Source organism: Myotis lucifugus, unplaced genomic scaffold, assembly GCF_000147115.1.
Source record: "Myotis lucifugus unplaced genomic scaffold, Myoluc2.0 scaffold_14, whole genome shotgun sequence".
Classification (NCBI taxonomy): Eukaryota; Metazoa; Chordata; class Mammalia; order Chiroptera; family Vespertilionidae; genus Myotis; species Myotis lucifugus.
The window spans coordinates 10,021,889-10,038,666 of record NW_005871062.1 but is presented as its reverse complement, the minus strand read 5'-3'; the positions used below and the strand labels follow the sequence as shown (position 1 = coordinate 10,038,666).

Sequence of the window (16,778 nt, the reverse complement as noted above, 5' to 3'; positions counted from 1 at the left end):
AAGATTCTCTGGTTTGCTTTAGGAGTAACAGAAGAAGGGGTGAGGGCTAAGGACAGAAGAAGCAAGGAGACTAGTTAGGAGCTGGTCCAGGAGGTGGTCCTGGCCAAAGATGGTAGCAGTGAGATGGAGAGAGAGGGCCTGGTTTTGGATGTTTTGGAGGTACAACTGTTTTGCTGATGAATTGGGTGGCGGTGGTTGGGGGAGGGGGAAATTTAAGGATGATGTCTAGTTTTTTGGCTTGAGAAACAGTAGTGATTTATTTAAGAAGTTTGGAAGATTGGTGTAGGTCTAGGGTTGGGAGACAAAAATCAGGAATTCTGTTTTGCAATTTTATTTTGAGGTAGCTACTAGATATTCAGGTGAAAATAGCAGTAAGTGATGAGATATATGGTTCAGAGGTTGGATTAGGACTGAAGCTGTAAATGTGCTAGTCATCAGTAGAGATCATGGTACTGGCTGAGAGGAGGGTAGTCAGGGAAGAGAACCTGCCTTTGTCTAGAAAGGCTCTCCCATTACACCTCACTTGGATTTTTACTCTTACCTTTCTGCTACCCCTTATCATTCATTCTCTTTTGCCGACCTCTACTCTTCTACTCCAGCCCTCTCCTCATCACTCAGTAGGATAGTACGACTCTCATAGGAACAGAATACAGAGTACTCTATACTTTAGTCATCTTTATTCCTCTTCCTAAATATTTTCTCAAATTGATTTCTCTCCATTCTTAAACATTTCAAATTCCTTACTATTTCTGCCTGCAGAGTTCCCAGTTTCCACCTGTGCCTTTGGCTCACATACATGCATCCTTTTTGTCCTACCTTAAATGTTGCTCCTTTAGGGATGACTTCCTGAATACTCCAGACCAAACCAGGTTCCTTTATTGCACTTATCACAGTTGTATAATTGTGATATGAATTATTTGTCTACTTGAGTATCTTCCCTAAGTCATAGCTCACATACCATTTGGTGCCCCCCACTTCTTTTAGTTAGTGTCTGAGATGATTGGAAGATCTGTAAGGGTGGGGACTAGGTCCATCCCTTTACCCCCAGTGCCTAGAAGAGGACCTGCTTGTAGTTGTTCAGCAAATATTTGTAGTCCTATTGACCAAAGCTAAAATGAATATGGAAAAGGTGAGAATAGAGACAAAATAAAATTAGGTATTGGAAGATGTTTAGAAATAGTTCTTATACTATTAATAGTAGTATTGAACCTACAACAGCTCTTATCAGGGCCTGTGTTTGAGTACTTCAGTTTCAATTTTTTTGCAGAGAAGGAATTAGAAAAATTAGGGAGGAGAATTCAAGATCTTCTCCATTCTTAGAGGTTTAAGGGTAATAATTGGTTAGACTTATTCAATTGTATCGACCAAGCAACTTTTCCTTTTTACAGGTAGTTCTCATGTGTTGGGAAAATCATCTATATGATGCCATGATCTATGTTTACAACAGAGGCATGAATGAGTTTATTAGTCCAATGGAGGTAAGATACTTCCTATCTTGAACACATATTTAACACTTGGGTTGCGGGAAACGAGTTAAGTCGGCTCGCGTGAATTGCGCGTACTCCGCGGGAGCCGTCTTAAACTCGGTTCATATAGATTTGCGGTGGAGTGCGGGAAACGTGTAAACTCGGGTTGATTGTAACTGCGTATTACCAAATATTTCATTTCAATCGAACCCATACTTCAAAAGATATAGGCATTTTAACGCGCCATCTTATATTTTGGCGGGAAATTCACCCGACACCGTAGTGTTAATATTGTCTTTTAGTGTTTTTTCCCTATTTTATATTTTCTTTGAATAGTTTCTGTTTTCATAGAATAATTTTTAAAATTTCTTTTAGATTAGGCTTGTAGCCATTTGCGAATTTGTTAAGTACCCTTTAATTTCACATTTTCTTCCATTGCTTTTTTATATCTGCATAAGTATTTAAATATCAGGGAATAATCCTATATAATAAAAGGCCAATATGCAAATTGACCGAACAGCAGAACAAACCGGTCGCTATGACATGCACTGACCACCAGGGGGCAGTCACTCAATGCAGGAGCTGCCCACTGGTGGTCAGTGTGCTCCCACAGCACTAAGGATGTCTGACTGATGGCTTAGGCCCGCTCCCTCTGGAGTGGGCCTAAGCCATCAGTTGGACATCCCCCAAGGGCTCCTGGACTGCGAGAGAGCACAGGCCAGGCTGAGGCATCCCCCTCCCCCCTGAGTGCAAGAATTTCATGCACCGGACCTCTAGTATCTTATATAATAAAAGCCTAATATGCTAAGTGTCCGGTCATTCAGTCGTCCGGTCAACCAATCAAAGTGTAATATGCTAATGATATGCTAAGGCCACTCAACCACTCGCTCTGACGTGCACTGACCACCAGGGGGCAGACAGTCGACCAGTCGCTATGATGTGCACTGACCACCAGGGGGCAGATACTCCAACTGGTAGATTAGCTTGCTGCTGGGGTCCGGCCTTTAGGGACTGAGCGAGACGGGATGGACATACCCTGGAGCCCTCCTGCGGTGCCTTCCCCAGCTGGCCAACCTCCCGTGTCCCTCTCTGGCCCTGATCGTGCACCAGTGGGGTCCCTCAGCCTGGCCTGCACTCTCATAATCCGGGACCCCTCGGGGGATGTCAGAGAGCTGGTTTCGGCCCAATCCCACAGGCCAGGCTGAGGGACCCCACTGGTGCATGAATTTGTGCACCAGGCCTCTAGTAGAAAATAAAAAGTAATGCATGCCTGTTAGACTTTTTTTCTGAAGAATCTTTTGATATTATAATAGCTTTTCCAAAAGGTATAAGAAATATATTATTGTTATTGTATATAATAAATGTACTATTGAGTAATATTATTTGTAGATATAGTCTGCTGGGGAAGTTCCTGAAAATGTTGAGAGGTAATTATGTGTTAATTGCTGGTTTGTTGCTTTTCCAAGTTCAGAATTTTGTAGCATTCATTATGTAAGTATAATTTCTTATTCTCCTTACCGACAGAAAAGAGCATCTAAAGAGCATTTTAAAAAGAAAAACACACACACCCATATCCTCCTTGTTATTTGCTTTATATTTGAAGACAGAATTGTGGATAATGTAATGTGTCCTGCCGGCCCATTGCTTTATTACAGTGACTAATCGCCTGGCTCAGAAGAGCCAGGCATCTGCTGAAGGCATCCAGTCAACTTTTTTTCATACTTAATGGCCATGCAAAACTATCTTCAGTATTATTAAGTCAGCAGTAATTCCATGATAATTCAGTCTTCTTTAAATGCATTTAGCTTGCTGGGTATCCCTCTCATTCATAACTCCTTCAGTTTTGGATGCACCTCTTTTCTTGGTCAGTTTTCCAAATGAGAGCCACAGCTCTCTTCCTCAGCTTTTGACCCTGATTGTGTGTCAGATAAGTATTTTTTATTCTTAACACCTATCAGCTGCTTCCTCACCCAGAGAAAGAACCATCAGCTGCCTACTCAGTGAGGTCCAGAGACGCCCTGCCTGCAGAACTGTTCTCTGTCCCACTACTAAACCATAATTAGGAAGGATTAATGCAGTTCCTACTTTCAAAATAAGTCCTTAAAGCAGATTCTAATTTGATGCATTCTATGTTGAAAAAAATGATTGGTGGTTTTTTGTTATTGTTGCTTTTGAAGTTTTTGTTTTATGTGGGTTTTTTATTCAAAATCTGGTTTGCATTTATACCTGTGTATCTCACATGGCACACTGAGGTTGCCTTTTTTTGTGTTAAGAGTAGTTTTCAAGTTTAATGACTGTCATCAGGAGCTCGGTACTTGTTATTAAATAGTCATTTAGAGATTTTAGCAGTGGGAGGTTAGATGCATTTTATTATTTCTTTTATAATTCTCTGCCAATAAGAAAATCTCTTTTCAGTCCTTAAAGTTTAGTTATTTTAGTACTTACAAAGGTCTAAATTAAAGGGAGTTGTCCTGTCTTTTGAAATTTTGTAGAATGAAGGACAGTCATCAAATTTGAGATGGCTACTATAGTCTCAAATCTTTTTTTAGTTCTAGTTGTGGTTGCTTCTGGAGTAAAAGTAGTGCCTTGTATTGAGAGGAAAACCTCCTCTATCAACTTAGGTCCCATTGGTGGGGGAAAGCTGTGAATTTACTGATAATAGTCAGATTAATAGGAGAAAAGACAAGATTTATTCACTTGTGTACTGGCAGCTTACAGTGATGAGTAACTCACTGAATAGCCAGTAGTAAAAGTTTATATACCAGTTTAACAAAATGTTCTGTGGGGAGAGATTTAGGGCTTTATGGAGAAGTATGGATGGTTTTATTGGGCTTTTTGGTGTTAATATAGAGCTGCATTTGCATTTTCCAGTGCTAAGGGTCAGTCTTCTCCCAAAGAGAAAACTCTCTTCCGGAAGGCCAGTTAGTTTTGCCATTAATCTTGTATTTTCAGAGGCTCTGTTTGAATTTAGGTAGTGTTTCTGTCTGTGGCTGCTGATCGTTCAGATGATTTCAGTTTAAAGTAATCTTCATTACCATTTTGGTGGGTTATTAATCCCTTCACTTGCTTACTGTTTTTTTTAAGAAAGCTAAGGATATCTTATATAAGAAATTATAATCGCAACAAAGACCTTCATCAAACTGATGTTTATTAAATGGTTTCTTTCAGTGAGGAATATGACAATGACTGTTTCCCAGTGATCCTTCTAAAACAGTTCATGTCCACATTAAAAGTTTTTATAGTTAATTTCAATAGTATATGACTGTCTAATTCAGTCAGAGAAAGATGATTAATAGCATAAGATTTGTGATTATCTTTTAAAAAATACTCTTCTTGAAAAATGATGGTGATTGTTTTCCTACTTCATTTTTATGCAGAAACTTTTCAAAGTCATTGCTCCTCCTCTGAATGCAGGAAAGACACTAACAGGTATTTTCTAATCTTCTTTTTTTTTTCCTTTTCTTGTATTTTAAGATATTATTTAAATATCATAAAATTCACCAATTTTATGTGTACAGCGTAATATTTGGTAATTGTACATAATCATGTAACTGCCACCATAATGAAATTTGTAGTGAGAACTATGTATAGTTTCTTCACACTAAAAAGTTTCCTCCTGCCCTTTTGTGCTCTATCCTTTGCCAGCAGTCCAACCTAGACAATCACCGATTTACTTTCTGTCACATATTTCATGTAAATAGATCCTACAGTATGTTATTTTTGATGTTGTATTTCTTTCATTTAGCATAATGTTTGGAGATTCACCCATGTTATTGCATGTATGAATATTTCATTCCCTTTTACTGCTGAATGGTATTTCATGAATTGGATATACCATCATTTGTTTATTCATTTACCAGTTGATAGGCATTTGAGTTGCTTCCAGTTTGGAGCTATTATAAGTAATGCTACAACATTTGTGATGAAATTTTTTAAAATATATTTTATTGATTTTTTACAGAGAGGAAGGGAGAGAGATAGAGAGTTAGAAACATCGATGAGAGAGAAACATCGATCAGCTGCCTCCTGCACATCTCCTACTGGGGATGTGCCCGCAACCCAGGTACATGCCCTTGACCGGAATCGAACCTGGGACCTTTCAGTCCGCAGGCCGACGCTCTATCCACTGAGCCAAACCGGTTTCGGCTGAATTTTGTTTTTTATTAAACTTTTTATTGTAAGGAAATTAGAGATTCACATGCAGTTGTAAGAAATGAGACAAGAGATCCTGTGTACTCATTACCATTTCCCAATGATAACATTTTGCAAAACTAAAGCACCGTATCACAACCAGATATTCACATAAAGTCAAGATATAGAACGGTTTCATCACTATGTGGTATCCGGTATGTTGCCCTATCCCACATCGCTGATCCCTACCTGTAAATAAATTTTTGTGTGGGCATATGTGTTCATTTTCTTGGGCAACTGCAGTTTTGGAATGTTCATTGCTAGTGTATAGAAATGAAATTGATTTTTTGTATATTGATCTTATCTCCTGCATTCTTGCTGAATTCATTTATTCTAATTTTTAATGGAGTTTTTAGAATTTTCTAAATATATAAGATCATGTCAGCTGTAGAGGTAGTTTTACCTCTTCCTTTCTCATATGCACTTCTTTTATTTTTTTTTTTCTTCCCTAATTGGCTTCGCTAGAATTTCCAGTATAGTGTTTGACAGAAATAGCAAGAATGACTATTCTTATCTTTTTCCTAACCTAAGGGGGAAAGAATTTGGTCTTTTGTCATTAAATGGGATGTTGACTGTGGGTTTTTTGGAGATGGCCTTATCAGCTTGAGGATGTTTCCTTCTGTTCCTAGTTTGTTGAGTGTCTTTAACATGAAAGAATTGAATTTGATCAAAGGTTTTTCCCTGCATCTATTAAGGTAATCTTGTGGGTTTTGTCCTTTGTTGATATGGTCTATAAGATTCATTGATTTTTATGTGTTAAACAAATCTTACATTCTTGGGATAATCCCACTTGGTCATGATGTATACTTTTTTTTACTCGTTGCTGGATTGAGTTTGCCAGTGTTATCTTTTGAGTATTTTTATGTCTATATTCATAAGGGATATTGTTCTGTAGTTGATTTTCTTCTCATATTTTTTGCTAGTCTTGGTATAAAGTATATTTGATATTTTGTTATACTTGCCTCTTAGAATGAATTGGGAAGTGCCCTCCTGTTTTTTGGTTTGTGATTTTAAGAGTTTCTGAAGGATTGGCGCTCTTTCAGTGTTTGGTAGAGTTCATTAATAAAGCCATGTGGACCAGGGATATTCTTTTTGGGAAGTATTAAAATTACTAATTTAGTCTCTGCTTGTTAAGTCTATGTAGATTATCTATTGCTTCAGTTTGGAAGTTTGTGTACTTGGAATTTGTTCATATTATATGTGTTATCAAATTTATTGGTGTATATTGTCTAGGGCAGTGGTCGGCACACCGTGGCAAGGCAAACCACGGCTTGCGAGCCACATGAGGCTCTTTGGCCCCTTGAGTGTGGCTCTTCCACAAAATACCGGCTCTTCCACAAAATACCGACTTCTGCGCATGGGCCACGAAGTTTCAGTCGCACTGTACGTGCACACCCGCATGTGGTATTTTGTGGAAGAGCCACACTCAAGGGGCCAAAGAGCTGCATGTGGCTCGCGAACTGCGGTTTGCCGGCCACGGGTCTAGGGTATTCTCTTGTCATTTATTTCTGGAAGGTCAGCAGTGATATCTCTTATTAATGATTTTTGTAATTTGAGTCTTCTCTCCTTTTCTTGGTCTGTCTAGCTAGGTTTGTCAATTTTGTTAGTTTTTTAAAAAAAACAATTATGATTTTATTGATGTTCTTTATTTTTCTTTCCTCTCTCATTTATTTCAGTCTTTATTTATTTTATTTTGGTTTTAATTTGGAAAATGGTACCACTACTGTGGAAAACATTTTGGTGATTTCTTACAAAAGTAAACGTGTTCTTACCATATGATCTAGCAATTGCTCTCTTTGGTATTTACCCAAAGGAGTAGAAAACTTATGTCTGCACAAAAACTGCATACAGATGTTTATAGCAGCTTTCTTCCTAATTACCAAAATTTTCAAGCAATCAAGTTGTTTTTTAGTAGATGAATGGATGAATAAACTGTGGTATATCCAGACAATGGAATATTATTCAGTACTAAAAAGAAATGAGCTATCAAGCCATGAAAAAACATGGAGGAAACATATGCATATTACTAAGTGAACGAAGCCAATCTGAAAAGGTTACCTACTGTATGATTCCAGTTATGTGAATTGTGGAAAGGCAAAATTATGGAGACAGTAAAAGGATCAGTGTTTGCTAGAGGTTAGTGGGGAGGGAGGGAGAGATGAGTAGGTAGACCTTGGGATTTTTAGGACAGTGAAACTATTCTGTCTGACACTATATTGGTGGATACATGTCATTATATATTTGTCAAAGCCTATAGAATGTGCACCACAAGAGTGAACCTTTCTGTAAAATATGGACTTTAGATGATAATGATGCATCAATGTAGGTTCATTGATTATAAGAAACATAGCACTCAGGTGTGGGATGTTGATAGTGGGGGTGATTGTGTGGTATGGGGATATGGATAGGGGTATATGGGAATCTCTATGCCTTCCTCTCAATTTTGCTGTAAACCCAATTAAAACTTCTCTAAAAATAAAGTTTATTAACTTAAGTTAAATTAAATTTGAATTGAAGCAGGATAAAATAATTCATTTAATTTTGAGCAATTCGAGTTTATTTGCACTTAACATAGATTTGGAGTATTTATAAAGGATTACTGGTTAAAGAAGAGATATACACTTGTATTCTGTCTAGTATTCATATATCAAAAATAGAAACTTCAGCTTGTCATTTATTACCAACCACAAATTCCTATAATCTGCACACCACAAGAGTTACTGATCACTTCACTCAGTGTTGGTGCTCCTACTCTATTCTGTTGCCCATGACTCCTTGGCGTAAAACTTGGCCTAATTATATTTCCAATTTATTTTAATCAAGAAATAGGTGTATATTACCAGATGACAGACTCTTACACTTTAGACATAACTTAGAATACAAAGGGTCCTAAAGATCATTTAGTCAGTATCTCAAACATTTGTGAGCCGTGGCCTTCTCAGCCCTAGAGCACCATAGGTGGTAAGAGTCCCGTTACAAATGAGAAGATGTTAAGATGCCTTAATATTAATTGGTCATGACCTATAATTCAACTTGTTGCCTGCTCTACACCTTCCCCTGGTCCAAAGCTATTGGTAAAGCCAACAATACATAGATCTCTACCCTCAGTCCATTTCTTCTATATGCATCCTTGAATGACTCATTGATTTTGTGTCTGTGAAAAGATTCTAATGGGAATTCTAAAAATAATAAAGTGGTCTTATCTCAGTTTTCTGTTACTTGTGGATATACTTACTTTACCTTAAATGCCAGGTTTTATTTTTTTGTTTCCACATAACGATTATATTGCTGAAAACGTTTTGAGAGAGAATTGCTGATGATAAATTTTCTATTTTAGATGAACAAGTTGTTATGGGCAACAAGCTTCTTGTATATATTAGGTAAGATATTTTTTTTATCTATTATGATCCTATAATTTCCCCCTATATTCTTAAAGGTACTGTCATCTCTTATCTATGTAGGGCTTTTCATTTTTCATTGCTCTTTCATGTATAGCACTGCTTCTCAACCATGATTGAGTTTGTCCCCTCATGCACCCTGCCCCCACCGCAAGTCATTTGGCAATGTCTGGAGACATTTTTGTTTGTCACAACTGAGACTGGGGGAGAGATGCTACTGGCATTTAGTGGGTAGAAGCCAGGGAAGCTCCTAAATATTCTACAATGTATAGGGTAGTCCCCACAACAAAAAATTATCTCTCTCAATAGGGTTGAGGTTAAGAAACCATGATGTAGAGTACTTTACTTTTCTACCTACACCTTTCTGGGATATGTATTGTCTATATTATATGTCAGGGCAAGAGATTTAAATCATGAAAAAGTTAGTGACAAAGGTAAAACTGCTGCTGGAACAGAGTTCTTTGCAATAGACTATGTAGGCTCAGAATTGTGTCCTGATGGAATTTTTAGGTGGATAACTTGCCGCCAGGTGGCAGGCAGGCAGGGAGGTGCAGAACCTGCCAGAGCATCACTGTAGCTCCTATCCAGTGTCAGAGTTAAATTTGAGACCTTTTTCATACTTTAAACTTCTTAGAATATGCTGGTATCCAGCTGTCTCTAATCTAATACTCAAAGTTGATGACTAGTTTAAAGAGGTTTAAAATTCACACCCCTCCCTCAAACCCCCACACATACCAAAAAACAATCCAGAAAAAAATGAGGGCATATTCGAAGACATTTTGTATTTCAGCCTACAAGCCAAGTCATTAGCCATAGGGAAGTCTGATTTGGAGGTAAAACTGTATACTTAATTTCTCATGAGATTCTAACTCTCCCTGAAGGCTTGTCTAATTGTAGACATTTTCCAGACATGTCTTAGCCTAGCTCATTCCCCATCTTTAATCACCATTCTTAGAGCCACTGGTTTAAACGCCTCTGAGAAAATCAGGCTTCTAACAGGGAAATCATAGTTTAATGGCACCATTAAGTTTTTTTGTAGATGCTCAGTATGTGACTTTTAGACAGTCTCTTTTCCTTCTCACCTCTTTAGCGAAAATAAGAAGAAATGTGATTTAGTCACAGATGTGTTACTTCACCACCATCCCTGTCCCCCACATTTTCTGAACTGGCTACCATCTTGATCTGGGTTTGAACTAGACCTGGGTTTGAACTAGACCTAACTGACAAAAGCTGAGCCTACTTAAAATCAAACTAGTATCTTGGTTTTGAGAAACAATGTTACCTGGAAGTTAGCCCATTACAAGTCACCACATCTGTTCTCGTTCTTTTCTTCTAGCTGTTGTCTAGCAGGTCGTGCCTATCCCCTTGGTGACATCCCTGAAGATCTTGTTCCTTTGGTTAAAAACCAGGTTGGTGCTATTTTCACAGCATTTTTATCATCTACGCCTCTTGTTAAGGTGCGCTAAAGACAATTGTATTGAGTGTTACACCTGGGGCAGGAGCAATCTATTAGCTGTAATAGGAGAGCCTACTCACTGTTACTGAAACCAATAATTATAGCTATAGAAGTTATAACATAGTGGCACTTTAGAGTAAATTCAACCTGCCTTCAGTTTATCCAAATGGGAATCAATGCTTCAGCAAGATACTTTGCAAGGTGAGAAAATAATCAACTTTTTTCCCTCCACCTTGGCAGGTTTTTGAATTTCTAATTCGCCTGCATTCAGCAGAAGCTTCCCCTGAGGAAGAAATCTATCCCTATGTTCGGACTTTGCTTCATTTTGACACAAGAGAATTTCTAAATGTATTGGCACTGGTAAGATAATATGATTTTAAGGTGTTTTAAAAGCCAGGTGATAACATTTTTAAAATAGAAAGAAAGACAGATAATAATCCTTATGCAGGTACTATTTTTATGCCCTGGCAGTAAGTCAAGGTTTCAGGTGTTAAATTTTGTTATGTCATCCAATATTTCTAATTCTTTATCTCCCTTCCTTTCTTCTCCCTCTTCTTTCCTTCCTTTCCTCTTCTTCTTCTGCCTTCTCTCTCTCCTATTTTTAACACATTCTTATCAAAAAGTTGAAAAAAGCAGGGTTAAATGTGGTACATTTTTTATTTCATAAGTTATATTAGTTGCATACTAAACATGGAAGAAGGATCTAAAGGAAATGTGGTGGTGATGATAGTTGAAATAGAACATGAAGCCCTAACCGGTTTGGCTCAGTGGAGGGAGCGTTGGCCTGCAGACTGAAAGGTCCCAGGTTCGATTCCGGTCAAGGGCATGTACCTTGGTTGCGGGCACCATGTACCTTGGTTGCGGGCACATCCCCAGTAGGAGGTGTGCAGGAGGCAGCTGATCGATGTTTCTCTCTCATTGATGTTTCTGACTCTCTATCCCTCTCCCTTCCTCTCTGTAAAAAAAATCAATAAAATATATTTTTTTTAAAAAGAAAGAAATAGAACACAGATATTTCCTGCTGGAAAAAAAAATCTTTATACATGTTTAATTAAACTTGGATTTGAGTGAACCAGGTTTCTGTGAAAATGCCCCCAGCAGAATCTATACATATGAAAGCCTAAGTAACCAGCCGATTGGCTGACCTGCTAGCAGGCAGCTATGACGTGCACTGACCACCAGGGGGCAGACACTCAATGCAGGAACTGCTGAGCTGTGGTGACTTGGCAGCTGGTTCTCGGTTGACGCACCCGGAACCAGAGAGGAGGGAGCCCAATTCTGGGGTGCGTCACCCGAGAACCGCCCTCTCGCAATCTGGGACCCCTCAGGGGATGTCAGCCAGTTTCAGCCCGATCCCCGCAGGCCAGGCCGAGGGACCCCAGTAATTATATAAAACATATATCTTCCCCAAAAATAGTATTATAAGTTGTTTTATAAAAGCCTTTGATAATACAAACAGTGCTTATATTATAATGTTTCGTGAAGCATCAGGCTGGCAAATATATAAAACCTAAATATTGCATGTGCACAATATTTGAAGAAAGAAAGGGAGGAAGACAAAAATATTGTATATGTACAATATTTGGAAATATAATACATCTAAATCTTTGTTTTTAATTTAAATTCTTTATTGATTAAAGTATTACATAAGTCTCCTTTTTCCCCCCCATTGACCTCTCCCTGGCTGCCCCCACCCCCCAGCATGTGCCCTCACCCCCTCCCCCCCGCCCCCCAATCATGTTGTGTCCATTGGTTATGCTTATATGCATGCATACAAGTCGTTTGGTTGATCTCTTACCCCCTTATCCCACGCCTTCCCTCATAGGTTGGACAGTCTGCTTGATGCTTCTATGTCTCTGGTTCTATTTTTGTTCATCAGTTTATGTTGTTCATTATATTCCACAAATAAGTGAGATCATGTGATATTGATCTTTCTCTGACTGGCTTATTTAGCTTAGCATAATGCTCTCTGTTCCATCCATGCTGTTGCAAATGGAAAGAATTCCTTCTTTTTTACAGCAGTGTAGTATTCCATTGTAATACATCTAAATCTTAATTACCTCTGTGAGATGGGGCAAATTTCTCTAATGAATATAAAGTATTTTTTATAAGTTGAATAATATAATAAACTTAAATACAAAAAATAAGTGCCCATGAGAAGATCTACATTCCAATTATACTTACTTTGAATTAGTTTAATTTGAAAATCTGTCTTCAGAAGTAGTAACTTTAACTGCACAGAAAAAAGGGAAAAGAAACTTAGAACTGGAAGGCAGACCTAGTTGGTTTAGGAGACCTTAGACATCCAGAAAACATAGGGGAACTTGGTGTTTGGCATGTAGGAAAAAACAAACAGAAGTGTGGGGTAGGGGCTTCAGAAAGAGTGGTAGAGAACAGCAAAGAATTTTACCCAATTTTTATTTTTTAGGGATTGTGGTAGCACTGAAGGTCATTTGGAATTATGCTGATGTCTGAATTACAATATTAGGACTGATAGTAAGGCTGTAATACTATCCCATTTGCTTGACAAATATTTGAGTGCCTAGTGTATCACATATACTATACTATCTAGGGGTACACCCTTGACTGACAGGATATAAACCATGCCCTGTGGAGGAAGGGGATCCAGACTTGTATATAAGTAATTATAGCACAGTGTAATACATGCCACCGGAGAAGATGCTGTGGAAACACTTAGGAGGGAAATCTAATGGAGGTTTAGGGAGTTTCTTGGGTAAAATAATGTCCATGTTGAGTCTCAAAGGATGAAGCTAGTCCGATTAAGGTTAGGGGAAATATTGTTGGCAGAAGGATAGAATATATGAACAGGCCTGGAAACAAGAGAGAACAATATGTTTCAAAGAAGTGAAAAAAAAAAAAAAAGAATATGGCTGCATCTTTGAGTGTAAGGAAGTCTTCAGAGAGAGACCAATCCAGAGAGGTGGATAGAGACAGTATTGTAATCCATGGTAAGAAGTTTGGACTTTGTACAGAGCAGTTGATAGCCACTGAAGCCTTTTAGGTAGAGGAATATCATGATTTGTAGTTTAGAGAAATTCCCTTTGTCCATTGTATGAAAAATGGGCTGAAATAAGATAAGATTGGAGGCAAGAAGATCTGTTAGAAAATTTTTATAGTAATAAAGAAAGAAGATAATGGTGGCTTGAATTCAGGCAGTGACAGTGAGGACAGTAAGACATGAAAGGATTTGGAAGATATTTTAGAAGGCAAATTGACCTAAAATTTAGGGCTTATATACTCTTGGATGTGAAAGGTAAGACAAATGGGGAATCATCAAAGATTCCAAGGTTTCTGACTGGGTGAAGTGAATGTGTAGTGGTTTATTTGTTGATTCAATAGGGAATCAGAGGGGAAACAGGATTCTCAAGAGATGGGGTGGGAGGAAATTTAGATAATTAGTTCTCTTTTGAACGTAATGAATGTGAAGTGCCTAAAAGACAAGTGGAGGTTTCCTTCCATGCATACATCCAGTGTTGGCTGCATCCCCAAGCTCTAAAGCTGGAGAAATCGATAAGGCTTAGGGTACAAAGTCCTGTTATGTCTACCATAATTGATTAATCATATGACCTTTCTAATTCAGTAAATATAACTTAATACAAAGAACATTTTCAGAGAGACACAAAAGAATTTAGGTGACAGATTTTTAAACCACATTTTCCCAGTTGTTGTTTTTTTTATTTAGGAATTTTTTTTCAAGTAAAGTTTTTAAATTTAGCTTTCTTGAGGTATAATTTATATAAATTATAATTCACCCATTTACTAAGAGAAGAGCTTGACAAAGGTATGCAGTCTTGTAACCACTACTATTAATCTAGATATAGAACATTTTCATCACCCCCTTGGGCAGTTTTATAGTCATTCCCAGACTCAGACTCAGTCCCTGGCAACAACTAATCTGCTTTTTGACACTGTAGTTTTGCCTTTTCTAGAATGCTATTTAAATGGAATCATACACTGTGTAGTTTTTTATCTGGCTTCCTTCACTTAAAATAATGCTTTTGAGATTTGTTCATGTTGTTGCTTGTATTAATAAGTTTTTCCTTTTTTATGGCTGTGTAATTTTCTATATGGATATATAGTTTGTTGATCCTTCACCAGTAGATGGTCCTTGGGTTTGTTTTCAGTTTTAGGCTAATATGAATAAAACTATTATGAACATTTACATATAGGCCTTTGTGTGGACATATCTTTTTATTTCTTGTAAGTAAATATCAAAGAATGGAATTGCTGGGTCATTTGTTAAGTGTATTATTTTACTTCATAAGAAACCGACCGTTTCTTGAATCAGTTGTACCATTTTACATTCCTACCAGTAGTATATGAGAGTATCAGTACTCTCACTGTCTCACCAACACTTGGTATGGCCCATCTTCAATGTCTTTTGAATAGATGAAGTTTTACATTTTTATCAAGTCTAATATATCAGTTTTGTTTTATAATCATGCTTTTGGAGTCATGTCAAAGAAATATTTGCCTAACTCAAGGTTGCAAAGATTTTCTCTTATGTTTTCTTCTAGAATTGTTATGATTTTAGGTTTTACGTTTAGATCTGTGATCCATTTAGAAGAAATTTTTGCATGTGGATATAGAACTCTTAGGGCACTATTTGATGAAAAGACTATTCTTTCTCTACTGAATTGTCTTTGTACTTTATCAAATATCTGTCGTGTGTATGTGTGGGGTCTACTTCTGAACTCTACTCTGTGCCATTGGTCTGTTTGTCTCTCTTTATTCCAATACCACACTGTCTTAATTACTGTAGCTTTATAATAAGTATGGAAATCACATTGTGTTAGAGCTCCAATGTTTTTGTTCTTTTTCAAAATTGCTTTGTCTTTTGCTTTTCAATATGAATTTTTAGAATTATCTTGTTAATTTCTTTCAAAAGCCTGCTGGGATTTTGATTAGAATTCTGTTCAATGTTTAGTCAATTTGAGGAGAATTGACATCGTAGCAATATTGAATTTCCTGACCCATGAAAAGATATATTGTTCCATTTATTTAGGTCTTTAATTTTTGTCAGCAATATTTTGTAGTTTTCAGAGCGACGAGGACTCAATGTAATGATTTCTCTATTATCGTATAATTTAAAAATTTTGATAAATTAAAAATTGCCTTCCTCTGATCTTTGTACACTGCTGTCAAGATAACTGAGGTCAACCTGATTTTTCTTAAGTTTCCCAGGGGCTTAAGTCTTTTTTTAGAGAACCAGAATACTTTTTTTCATATATTTAAAAACTAATAGTTTTACTCTAAGATATCACTTAGAATTGACTGTTCTGGTTCAGTCTTATCATACAGGGTTGGGCAAAAATAGGTTTGCAGTTATGGATATACAAAACAGTTTATCTTATATTATTTATTAATTATTATATTATATTATTTATTATTATTAACCTACTTTTGCACACTCCTATTTATATATTGTGGGCCCTTTTAATATGTGAATTTGAGTCTTTTTATTTTATGAATGTTTTTCTTGAATTATAGATTAAATACTTTTTCTGCTTGATTGTTTTTTATTTTATCTTCAGAAACTCTAATTATTTGTGTACTAGAGGCCCGGTGCACGAAATGTGTGCACTGGGGAGGGGTTCCTCAGCCGTGCCCTCTCGCATTCCAGGAGCCCTTGGGGGATGTCCACCTGCTGGCTTAGGCTTGCTCCCCATGGGGATCAGGCTTAAGCCAGCAGTTGGACATACCTCTTGCCGTCTGGGACACCTCGCTCCTTACCGCCTGCCTGCTTGCTGCTCCTTACTGCTTGGCTTGCTGCTCCTTAGCGCTGCCATGGAGGCAGGAGAGGCTCCCACCACCACTGCTGCACTCACCAGCTGTGAGCCTGGCTTCTGGCTGAGCGGCGCTCCCCCTGTGGGAGCGCACTGACCACCAAGGGGCAGCTCCTGCGTTGAGCGTCTGCCTCCTAGAGGTCAGTGCGCATCATAGTGACCAGTGGATCTGGTCGTTCTGCCTTAACAGTCGCTTAGGCTTTTATTATTTAGATTGTATATTCTTTGTATATTGTATATTCTTTTATATTTGTCAGCTTTTCTCTGATTTCTTTTATTTCCTTCTTTGTTTAAATTTTATTTTTTTGTTTCTTTTATCTTCTCTCCTTCTCTTACTGTGCTTTTGGTCATATCTCTTCTCTCTTAGGTGGCTTGTAGTTGTCTTCATTTCTGAGATGAATTTGACATTTATTTCAGTTTTTTTCTGATTTTCATTAGCTTCTATTTCATATTTTCCTAC

The 16,778-nt window shown here is 37.6% G+C and overlaps 1 protein-coding gene across 13 annotated transcripts in view; it reads left to right on the top strand.

The window, feature by feature from the left end:
• VPS8 (VPS8, CORVET complex subunit) overlaps positions 1-16,778 on the top strand; it is a 237,940-nt gene that overhangs the window by 105,681 nt on the left and 115,481 nt on the right. For all 13 annotated transcript variants that reach the window (XR_002828228.1, XR_002828231.1, XR_002828230.1 and 10 more), the window contains 5 exons: positions 1,389-1,478; positions 4,844-4,895; positions 8,995-9,037; positions 10,392-10,464; positions 10,752-10,871. Coding sequence is in view for 10 of the 13 variants with exons in the window: in XM_023750602.1 (XP_023606370.1) it covers positions 1,389-1,478; positions 4,844-4,895; positions 8,995-9,037; positions 10,392-10,464; positions 10,752-10,871 (378 nt within the window). In the remaining 3 variants the exon portion in view is untranslated. The remainder of the gene's footprint in view (positions 1-1,388; positions 1,479-4,843; positions 4,896-8,994; positions 9,038-10,391; positions 10,465-10,751; positions 10,872-16,778) is intronic.